Genomic DNA, 12509 nt, shown 5'->3' on the forward strand with positions numbered 1-12509 from the left:
GATGTACCACGTAGGTGGTACTGCTGTCATTGTAAAATAATCTTCAAAAACAACCCTAATTGTAAGCAATACACATTTTTTTGTTCCTTAAAAAAACAAAAAGAAATTACCATATACAATGTACAAGAAAATATTTGGCTACAATAGTATGACATAAAGAAAAAGGTATTCATATAATCAATATAGAATAGAAAATAATATTAATAATGATAATAATAAAGAAGGAATATAAATAAAATGATAATCAATAAATAAAACAAAAACCTTTCTTATTAGATAGAAAAATATATTTTTAAAAAGAAAAAAAAAATAAAGTAACAACGAGAAATGAAAGACGGTCGAAAAAAAAAAACAAAAAAAAAAACAAAGTAGATAAATCAATTAAAAACAAATTTTAGACGAATTATTCGGAATCGGATCTGTACATGTCGCAGATGATTTTCTCCATCGGAATGTGTCCGATGGTTCTTTTGAAAAAAAGTTCGGTAATTGCGTGCGCGGAAACGGATTTTAACGATGGCAAGAGTAACAAAACCTTTCTAAGCCTTAAAACACCCAAAGCACCGCTCAACCTTTGTCCCAAAGCTAATTGTGCACTTTCGTGCAATCTTACGATGGTAGCAGCACCGTTAGATAAATTTCCGTTGTTTGATGAAGGTGAACCCGAACAACTGTTTCCGCTACTTGGTACGGGATAATTGTCAAGGCCAGTTTTGAACAAAACGATTGCCCTGATGCACGCGTATTCGTGTTGATCCAAATTGACTTCGGTAAAAGCAGCAATGGTATTCCTAAAATTCGACACTTCGACTGCTAAATTTTGTTCTTGGGGACCACCACCGGCACGTGGTATCAAAAGTGTCGGATCTAAGGATGGCAATAATTGTGCTGTCGCTAATAGAAACAATTCTCTCCAGGATGATTTCAATAATATCAATTGATCTTCTATTTCCAATTCGGTACCTGCTATTAAATCTCTGGTCCATTTGATATTCAAGAATAATAATCTGGCTGCTTGTTCGCAAATTGATTCCACCGTGATCGTTGATATCAACGGGTAAATTGGTAATTCTCCTATAGTTATCGGAACCTAAACAATAAACAATACGAAACATTTTAATATTTTCTCATTATACAATGTTATTTTTTATTATTTGTTTTGTGATTTGTATCTCGATTGGAGAGATTGTATTTATGAAATTGAATTTGTTTGAATTATTTTAGAGAATATAATTGTATCGATTGTGTAGGATTCGTGAAAAAAATTGTGCCGTTGAACTGACTGGACGACCGGGATTCGAACCCGGATCTTATCATCTTCCGCTTTTTGGGCGACTGCTTTTTAACCACTGAGCTATCCAGGCCCACCGTCCAATCTCTTCACGAATGATCATTATAACGATAGTGATTTGATTTGATTAATTATTACAAATAAAATATAATATGTACTTTGGGTAAACCGAGCATGTTGCAATAAGCTGGATGCGGAAGTTGATGATGAGGCGTGGGTGGTGCGACGGAAACTCGTGGTTCCGTTGGTGGTTTTGGTAATGCGAGATCCAATGCTGCACTTGGTTGCGGTACCACGCTGCCCATCATTTCTGGTTCTTTGTAAAAAAATGCCATTTGACGTCGCAAAGTCGAGTTACGTGGGCCACGTTCGTGTTGCACGGCTAAAATAACAAATAAACAAAAAAAAAGAAAAAATATAAAATAAATCATAAATAATAAATATATATATAGATCACGGGGGGGGAGGAAGTTGAATAAGTTAAAAAAATAAAATTATTTATAAATTTATCACGGGGAAGTTGAATAAATTTTAATAATAAGCTACACTTAGCATATATATTTAAATCATTTTTTTTAATTATAATAAATTCATAAATCGTTCAATTCAAATATGTAAAATTAAACGATACAATTAATTATTAATTTTATTTAAAATTAAGTGAGATAAACAATGAATTGACGTATAAAATAAAATGTAAGTACTTTCGTGAGTCACTGTATAAAAAATTTGAGCAGCTTACCATCTTTGTTCATGCCAACTTCGATGCATTTGGCCAACCTGCAAGCTCTGCATTGATTACGATGCGTTTTATCAACCGTACAACCACCCTCGGATTTTGCTTTACAAACGTATTGCCGATTCCTTCTAATCGATCTTTTAAAAAACCCAGCACACCCGTCGCAGGCAAATATACCATAATGTTTGCCAGACGAATGATCCCTGCAAACCTTGCAAGGTATATCGTAAAGTATTCGACCTGTAAACAAAAAAAAAGAAAGAAAAAAAGAAAAGAATGTTAATCTGAAAAAGAATAGAAAAAAAAGAAAAGAAAAGGAACGTAAAAAGTTATTTTAAACGGAATTGGATCGCGCGTGAGTTATTTTTCAAATTGAATGTGTGTATATGGTGCAGTAGTAGTAGTAGCAATACGCGAATAAACGTTTTCCCCCATTGATAAAATGGTTAGAAAAGATGATGATTGACGTTAATCTTGTAGGATGAATACAATAAAAGGTGAATATTTTCCTTGGGAGACTCGTTTAGCAGCCAAAACATGAGTCCAATTTCGAATAAATGTCCTGAAAGACGAAAAGAAATATCGAGAAATATCGAGAAATATCGATTTTTCATTATGAACTTGTCCCAGTTGATGGTCAAAAGCCAGTACACACCAATCTTCTTCTTCTTCTTCTATTTCTGCAAAGCCTTTTAGGTATATCAGCAATAGCAATAGCAGGGTTAAGAGCTAAGGGTTAGGGGTAGGGGTAGGAACAGTGCAAAGGGTGTACTCTACCAACTATAACGTTTAGAATAGAAGCAGCAAGCAACACTCTCATCATCGTGAAACTCCGCCTACGCCATTGAAAAGAAAGAAATCGTGAATGGGAACCTCAATGGACCGGATGTGGTAGACGCATTCAATGATTTTTAAGTGAGCAGTAAGAAACACGACACTTCGTTCAAATCATATCGCACCCCATCTCTGTTTCTTTATATAAATGTGTATGTGTATGTGTGTATATGTTCATTCTGGAATTTTGAAATCTTTCTTTTTCATTTGCTTCATCGATATCTAATACTTTTTTGTTCTCGATATCTACTAATCCTCCCCCTCCCCCCTTCCTCAGACCCTTTCTATTTATTTTACATACACTAAAATGTTGTTTTTATCAGATCGTAAACTGATTGGTATGTGAATCGTGTTAATACGAGTATTTTTGTAAAGAAAAAGTTAACATTTTTTGTTCTTATCTGATAAGTGAGATATTTAATTTATCTTTCATTATTTTTGGCGCGTTAGGGAAAATGTAATTGGCTTTGTAAATTGTAACAATTGTTATAGCGATTGCAAGGAATAGATTTCAAAGTTTTTCCTACGAAGAGTCGAGTTTGTAAGCAACTCGTGAACATAAGAATTGTTAAAAGGTATCTTACTACGCTTATGTATAAATATATGTAGCCTACATACACGTATGTAGAAAATGTATGAGTCCCGGTTCATTCCGAATAACAGGGGAGAAAACGTTCGCCCTTTGCTAGGAGGAGGAGGAGGAGGAGGAGGAGGCCCTTTTTCTGTTCTTCTTCTTCTTCTTCTTCTTCTTTCCCTAGTCGAGGGAAAGTTTCAATCGTACGCATGTAGGCTCGCAAACCATGCAAACCATGCAAAACGTGCAAAACGTGCCACGGAATCACGCGAGCTTTTCTTTCTCTTTTCTCTTTTTATTTTTTTTTTTCATATACGTGAAAAGTGACTGCGTGAAATTTGCATTGCAAAAAGATACAAAATTATGCTTAGAATCTATTAAAAAAAAGAAAAATAGCCAAAAATACACGCGCGTTTAAATACGCGTGAACGTAAAATGCAGGTGTGCGTTTAAATACGCGTGAACGTAAAATGCAGGTGTGCGTTTAAATACTTGTAAAGATAAAATGCAACTAGCGATTGCACGCTTATGTAAAATCTAAAAGAAATAGGAAGAGGTAAGAAATGTCTACGTGCACGGATACTCGCAGATGGGGGTGGATTTTCATTATTCCAGTAAGAATGGCCAGGAAGAGGGGTGGGGAGGAGGAGGGATGAAAAGAAGGAAAAAAAAAAAGGAAAAGGAAAGCAATAGTAATTCGCGATTGAATTTTTCATTCGTATATCATAGGTTACAGTTTTAGTGGTGGCTCTTGAGTTGAAGTCCATCATTTTTCCACTGGTAACCAACCACCAGCACGCACCCACGCACAAACACACAAACACACACACACATCGCGTATTCTCAAAGTTTCATATGGGATTTTTAGAGTGGCGGCAGTGATAGTATTGAATATAATGCATTATGGGGTTGTTCTTCGTTTTTCCCGTAACCCTCGAACGGCGTTATTACCCACGACGAAAGCTCGCGAAAGCTCGCTTCGTCGATTAGGTTTCATGCGAGAAAAGTACTGACATTAAATCATACGCCACCACCCCTCTTCTTCTTTATTTTTTTTTCTTTTTCTTTTTTTCTTTTTCTCTTCTCGTCATTCCGTATTCCCTTGAATAGAATGAGACGAAAAAAAATAAGAGAGAGAGAGAGAAACGAAATGTAAAATTTTGTGCTATTACCTTTACGTGACAGTAAAGAGTGGGTGGGTCGAGAAAAAAATATTAAAGGAACGGAAACGAACGAATGAATTTTTTAAAGATCGAGAACACACGAGTGAACAACTCGATGAATGTTAACGTCAATCGATTATGATTGAAATTGTTTTTGTTTAATCGTAAGACCGTTTATTCTCACGTGTTTTCAGTGTTACATTTATATTCGATTTGAATTTGTAACACGAAAGATTCATTCTACTTAACGATCATGATTGAAATTGAAATTATTTGATTGAAACTTTGTTCTTTTTTGTTTTTGTTTTTACTTGTACAATTATTTATTCGCATGTATTTTAAGTGATAGGTTTAGTTCAATTTTGATTTGAAACTTGAAAGATTGATTCGTTGTGTTTAACGATCATGATTGAAATTGAAATTATTGATTGAAACTTGTTCTTTTTTGTTTTTGTTTTTACTTGTACAATTATTTATTTGCATGTATTTTAAGTGATAGGTTTAGTTCAATTTTGATTTGAAACTTGAAAGATTGATTCGTTGTGTTTAACGATCATGATTGAAATTGAAATTATTTGATTAAAACTTTGTTCTTTTTTGTTTTTGTTTTTACTTGTACAATTATTTATTCGCATGTATTTTAAGTGATAGGTTTAGTTCAATTTTGATTTGAAACTTGAAAGATTGATTCGTTGTGTTTAACGATCATGATTGAAATTGAAATTGTTTTATTGAAATTTTGTTCTTTTTTGTTTTTGTTTTTACTTGTACAATTATTTATTTGCATGTATTTTAAGTGATAGGTTTAGTTCAATTTTGATTTGAAACTTGAAAGATTGATTCGTTGTGTTTAATACGATCATGATTGAAATTGAAATTATTTGATTGAAACTTTGTTCTTTTTGTTTTTGTTTTTACTTGTACAATTATTTATTTGCATGTATTTTAAGTGATAGGTTTAGTTCAATTTTGATTTGAAACTTGAAAGATTGATTCGTTGTGTTTAACGATCATGATTGAAATTGAAATTATTTGATTGAAACTTTGTTCTTTTTTGTTTTTGTTTTATTTGTACAATTATTTATTCGCATGTATTTTAAGTGATAGGTTTAGTTCAATTTGATTTGAAACTTGAAAGATTGATTCGTTGTGTTTAACGATCATGATTGAAATTGAAATTATTTGATTGAAACTTTGTTCTTTTTGTTTTTTTTTTTACTTGTACAATTATTTATTCGCATGTATTTTAAGTGACAGGTTTAGTTCAATTTTGATTTGAAACTTGAAAGATTGATTCGTTGTGTTTAACGATCATGATTGAAATTGAAATTATTTGATTGAAACTTTGTTTTTTTTTGTTTTTGTTTTTACTTGTACAATTATTTATTCGCATGTATTTTAAGTGATAGGTTTAGTTCAATTTTGATTTGAAACTTGAAAGATTGATTCGTTGTGTTTAGATAATGATTAAAATTCTTTTATTTAAATTTTGTTTTTGTTTTTATTTGTACGATTTTTTATTCGCACGTGTTTTGATTGAATGGAACGTTTAGTTCGATTTGGCTGACGATTTAAAAAAAAAAAGAGAAGAAAAAAAAAAGCAAAATCGTGGCAAAAGAAGTTTGTGACCGTCGGGTTACTTCCAAGGGTGAAAAAAGGGGTTGGCTCGTAAAAGACACGAAGTAACAACAGGGGGTGGTAACAAACTAAAAGAATTGTCAGTGCACTTTTACCTTCACTGAAATTATACTCTGCTAGTTAATTATAGTATTACCTTATATTCATCGATACAATGTCGAACAACTTTTCCATCAATTTCAACTTCCCTTTTTTTACTTTTTTCCTTCGAAACGTAATATAATCTTTTCGTATAATTAAAAAAATCACTTATCGTTATGGATATACAATAGAATAATTAATTATTTATAAATTAAATCATTTCCTATTCTTCAATTAAAGTATTCTAATATTTAAATAAAAGATATGAAAGAAATATATTTGATCGTTCGTAAAATATTTCCCCCAAAATAATTAACAAATTATTTTATCCAAATGTTCAATGTTTCAAATGTTTCTTTCAATATTATCATTCAAAATATTGAATCCAATGATTTAATAATCAATCAACACATTTTAATCATAGAATTATCTAAGAATAAAATTCAACAATAAAAACCAATTCCCCCTTTCCCCCTCAAAACATTTGATTTAACATAAGTGAAATAAAGTTTGCATACGAAATTGGAGACCGAAAATAATAAAGAAATAATTGAAGATGATTAAAAGAAAGAACAGGTGAAATGAGAATAATTAGTATGACGTCATCGTAAATATATCAACGTTTTCCGGACCATCAGGTGTGTTTGGATAAAATAGGCGTTACTGAAGCATGGGAATTTTCTGACATGTGTTACCAGAGTCATATCGATACGTGTTATCGATGTTATTCTCTTGTGTTTCTCAACGTTACCTAAGTACACACACATATACACACATATATATATATACAGCTATTACTATATTCTATTTATTATGGTGTGTATCATAAGTTTAGGGTGCGAGACTACGTTCATTCGTCATCTGCGAGTTTCGTTCAATTTTACAATCCCCCCCACCTCCACCCACACTCCCACTCCCATCCCCACCCCCTACACCTAACCTCGAACTATTTTTTTTAAATATCACGAAGTTTCATTTTTAATATGTTGATCGAAATATAATTTTTATACATTATTTATATATAATAATAATTTTACAATAATAATACGTACAATAATAATTTTGTATAAATGATAAATTGTTTGTAGATATGGGAGACAACATGGTAAGATGCTTTCGAATTTTTTCAATGCTCAGAATACATTTATGGTTAGACTAACCATAAGATGGATATAAGTTCCGGTTCGTGAAAATGTAGAAACACCTGGAAAGGTTTCTCTTTTTTTTCTTTTTCTAAACGGTAGTTCATTCATTGTTCAAATTTCTTAGAATTTTCTTTCCTTTTCTTTTTTCTTTTTCGGTTAAGGTTAACTTGTAAATTTGTTCGAGAGTAATAAAAGCTTATCTTCATCGATAATCCTTTTCCAAGAGAGAAGAAAGCAAAGAACAAAAAGAAAAGAATAAGAAAAGTTAATAATTGTCATAAGGATTCGTTGAACAGTGGTCTAACAAATTTTCTATAAAAATTGTAATATTTCATTTGAAATAACAAAAATAATTATAATAATTAATCAATCAACGCGTGAACATTATTTTTATTATTAACAATAAACGTTATTTATTTAGTTATAAATTAAACTCTATTATTAATTATGATAAATAATAATAAATAATAAAGAATATTTAAACAAAAAATTAAATAAAAATGAATCGTGGTCATTTAAAAAAAAAATCTCATCAGATTCGTGAGCAACGTTATTGACGAACAACAGTGGTGATCAGCGATGCATGGCAACCTGTTAGCTCACCACCCACCCACACCCACGCACACACGCACACCCGGAGTATTCGCATTCGCATCTAGGAAACAATTGCACCATCTGTCATTATTTTCTCATGGTAGAACACCGTCGGAGGGATGATGATGTTGAACTACTACTATTCGGTGAATATCGTTTAAATGTCTCGTACGAAATTTTAAATGCCTCCCCACATGCTTTTTATTTCACACGAGATAAATACAGGATAATATATACTTCCTGCTATTCTGACAAATTTAATAGAAAAATGTATTCGAATTATTTCAATCGTTAAATATCAAATTGAGAATCAATTTTTCTTATCAGGTTTTACAAATAATCATTATTTATGATATTATAAATTTTTCATTTCTTTCGAATCTTCAAAATATTGAACAAATAATTCATCGGTATATATTGATATTAAAATTATTTATATTGTCGAATTGCATTATTTCAATCGTTTAAATACCAATTGATAATCAATTTTTCTTATCAGTTTTACAAATAATTATTATTTATGAATTAATTGTAAATTTCGTTTTCTTTCGAATCTTAAAAATATTGAACAAATAATTTCATCGAAAATATATTGATATTAAAATTATTTATATCGTCGAATTGCATATTTCAATCGTTAAATATCAAATTGATAATCAATTTTTCTTAGCGGTTTTACAATATTATTATTTATGAAATATTATTTATGAATATTATAAATTTTTCATTTTCTTTCGAATCTTCAAAATATTGAACAAATAATTTCATCGAAAGTATATTGATATTAAAATTATTTTATCGTCGAATTGCATTATTTCAATCGTTAAATATCAAATTGATAATCAATTTTTTCTTATCAGTTTTACAGATAATTTATTTATGAATATTATAAATTTTTCATTTTCTTTCGAATCTTCAAAATATTGAACAAATAATTTCATCGATAATATATTGATATTAAAATTATTTATATCGTCGAATTGCATTATTTCAATCGTTAAATATCAAATTGATAATCAATTTTTTCTTATCAGTTTTACAAATAATTATTATTTATGAATATTATAAATTTTTCGTTTTCTTTCGAATCTTCAAAATATTGAACAAATAATTTCATCCATAATATATTGATATTAAAATTATTTATATCATCTAATATAACAACAAAATTATCGAATAAAATTTATATAATCTTTTTTATATACTACTTATTATGCTTTTTATTATATATTTTTTTTTTATATATGTATAGTAATTGTATGCACACGTGTTAGATTAACCGTTAGTAATAAATCAATTCTTTTCATTTTTATATTCTTTTTGATTTTCACTCGAGCAAATAATACCGATGAAAGGGTGATGTATTGAAATGAAAAAGAAATCTTTTCTAAAAATCTTTCATCCTAAATAAACAACAATTATTGTACGTTATTATTCGGTTACGATTATATTGTAAAAGAAAAATTCTGTTAATGTATACAAGGACACATAATATAAAAATAAATTCTGATTAAAAGTAACATAAGTCAATATGTTGGAAGGATTATAAAAGGCAGAAACATATTCAAAAAATTGTCGATTAAAAACGTTTAGAGTTGTCGATTTCCAATGCTAGATAGAGTATTTATTTTTACATGTTGTAAGTTTGTATCGGGGATCAGTTTCTCTAACGAAATTGAAAGAATATGCTAAAATAGAATCAGGTAAAAATGATTCCGGTGGTCGGGTTCGTACGGTCAAATATTTCGAAACGAAAACGAGTATAGAATATTTATTTTTCTTTACATGTTGTAAGTTTGTATCGGGGATCAGTTTCTCTAACGAAATTGAAAGAATATGCTAAACATAGAATCAGGTAAAATGATTCCGTTGGTCGGGTTCGTACGGTCAATAATTTTCGAAACTGAACGAGAAGAAGAAGAAGAAGAAGAAAAAGTATCACAATTAAAATGGAAAAAAATATTTGAACAATTTCTTTTGACTAATAAAAATTAAATAATGATCCTCTGCTCGCACGGATTATTTGCATTGGAAAAAATTGGAGAAATTTGTAGAAATCTTTTTTGAGAAAGGACCGCGACGCGATTGAATAAATAAGAAACCTTTAAATGTCCATTGTTCCTTAATCTTTTCAATGCTTCAAGAATTCAATATATTCTTTCTTAAACAAATATTGAAACACTGTTGCCAACCTTGGAATATGAAACGTAAAAAATATGAATTTAATACGTTACATTTTTATTATCCAATTTTTATGGCAACACTTTCGAAGGATTACAAATTTAATGGGGAACCGTATGGGACTCGTACATGTACGAAACGTTTAACAAACAACAGTCTTTTGTTGCTTAAATAAAAATTCATTTGTCGTAATCATAATTACGCGAAATACAATAAACGATATTAAACATTAATAAAATTAATAGCATTGAAAAAACCTATTGAAAAAAAGAAATGAAACAACGTTACGGTTCCTATCGTTAATCCCTTGCTTTCGATATTACGAAATAAACAATGAAATATTTTTCCTACGAGAGGTAGGAAAAAATAAAACAAAAAACACACACAACAAACACAGAAAAAAATCTTACTAGATGATGCTGGTGGTAACTTTGGTTGGCCGACAGGAATGTGAACTTGATTTCCGTCCAAACGTGTCATAACATAATCAAATTAGTTTAATTCGTTCGTTCGTTTATCACTGTACCAGAGATTAGCGAAATATATTTATACAAAAATCCTAAATCACGATACTGACGTAATAAAATAAAGATTAGAATTATTCAACATATTGATAAATAATATCGAATTGAATTTTTCAACTTAAAAATACGAAGGTGTGCACAATCGGGGGGACTTATGTCTGACTACCGACAAACACTGACTGAAGATCATCGAAGAAAGGACTTTTTGATGCCATCTATCGTCTCGGGCACGTTTTCAAAGTCCTAGAGTAGCCGATGCAATGTTCATTGGTCGAGAACTATCCCTACCCTAGGATAAGGGCGTTACTTTTCAATAGGAACCCGGCTGCTTCCTTTTCCCTCTTGTCAACAGGGGTTGTGCAAAATCCCGTGCATGCACGACGAGGAGTGGAGGAAGTAATGCTTTTGGAATAAAATACGAAGGACTTACACCTCATTGGTTGAAAGTATAAGATCAGATTCATTCGGGGGAGAATAGAAGATACACCGTGATTCCTACACCCCGGTCATTTTTTTTTATCTATCTTATCTATTCATCTACTTTTATTTTTAATCAACATCGATAGACCGTTGTCGTTGTTTAATATTCGACATCGGAAAAAATGAGATAATTTTTCTCATACGAATGAAATTTATTTGTCTATTTAAAACAATATCCCCCATTAATTTAATTGGACACAATTCGTAATATCATTTTTATCTATCTCGATCTATCTGATCTTATTTCTTTCACGAATGAATGAGTATAAACAGAATAAAGCAGATGCTCCTGACTCTCTGACTCCATCTTGAATTATCTCGTACCTACTTCTCGTATGTATGTGTGTGTGAGAGAAAGAGAGGAAGGAGTTGCGTAAACATGGAATGGGTGGGGGTGAAGGTAATAGTGGGGTGGGGGGTGAGTATGGCAAGAATTACGCGAAGAATCCGTCATAATAACCAGGAGTAATATCATCGAGATTGGATCTCTCGACAAGTTACGTGTTCATCTGTATATCTACACCCCTCTTTACTATGTTACGAATCGATCGATATCATCGTGTTTATATTCGTTAGATTTATTTCATGATACTTAAGAATATAAATATCCTAACGAACGATGAATTGTTTTATCGAAATTATGAATCAACGATTTTTAAACTCGGTTTCGCGTGTTTGGTCGAATAATCATTTTTTCTATTATTTTGTTGCTATCTTTTAACAATTAATATTTAATTTATATATTTTCGATAACACATTTCTATTCCGTATGTGCCTTTTAACCCTTTTCTCTCTCTAATACAGTGGTCTCCTTAGTTTTCCGACAACTTTCCTAGATATTATCGGCGTCAATTCAGATTAAGTTCATAGTGTTCGGCAAAAACCAATAGGAAGAAAGAAAGAAAGAAAGAAAACTATTCTCCAGTCATATTTTTCTATCCTCTGCACAGACAACCTCGTGCAGTTTCTTCTATTTCCTGTTGAAAATCCTCTTCAAAGGGGATTCCGATTTTGATTGTGAAGTAAAAGTAGGATCAATAATAGCAGGATTTATTGTATTTTTATAAACCGGAGTTATAATTAAAAGTCGGAAATATCTGTCAGTGTAAGGATTCCTTCAATCAAAACCAGTTTTTTTTTTTTTTCTAGGAAACCGACAATGAGATAACATTTCGGTTTTTCTCGCTCAAATATTTTATCAAATAAAAATACATACTCGTGTGGGATGCGAGCACCTCCAGGCCACAAACACTTAAGTAGGCATT

General features: G+C 30.9%; 1 protein-coding gene across 1 annotated transcript; it reads right to left on the minus strand.

Moving 5' to 3' along the window:
- Nucleotides 1-403: 403 nt before the first annotated feature.
- On the minus strand, nt 404-10720 carry LOC122518630 (nuclear receptor subfamily 2 group E member 1). The gene is made up of 4 exons (XM_043637677.1): nt 10651-10720; nt 2034-2270; nt 1450-1673; nt 404-1090 (listed from the first exon to the last, which is right to left on the minus strand). Exons 1-4 carry the CDS (start codon nt 10718-10720, stop codon nt 404-406), a joined length of 1218 nt encoding a protein of 405 aa, XP_043493612.1.
- Nucleotides 10721-12509: the final 1789 nt, after the last annotated feature.

The sequence above is a fragment of the Polistes fuscatus genome, unplaced genomic scaffold (genome assembly GCF_010416935.1).
Source record: "Polistes fuscatus isolate 324 unplaced genomic scaffold, CU_Pfus_HIC Scaffold25, whole genome shotgun sequence".
Taxonomy (NCBI): domain Eukaryota; kingdom Metazoa; phylum Arthropoda; class Insecta; order Hymenoptera; family Vespidae; genus Polistes; species Polistes fuscatus.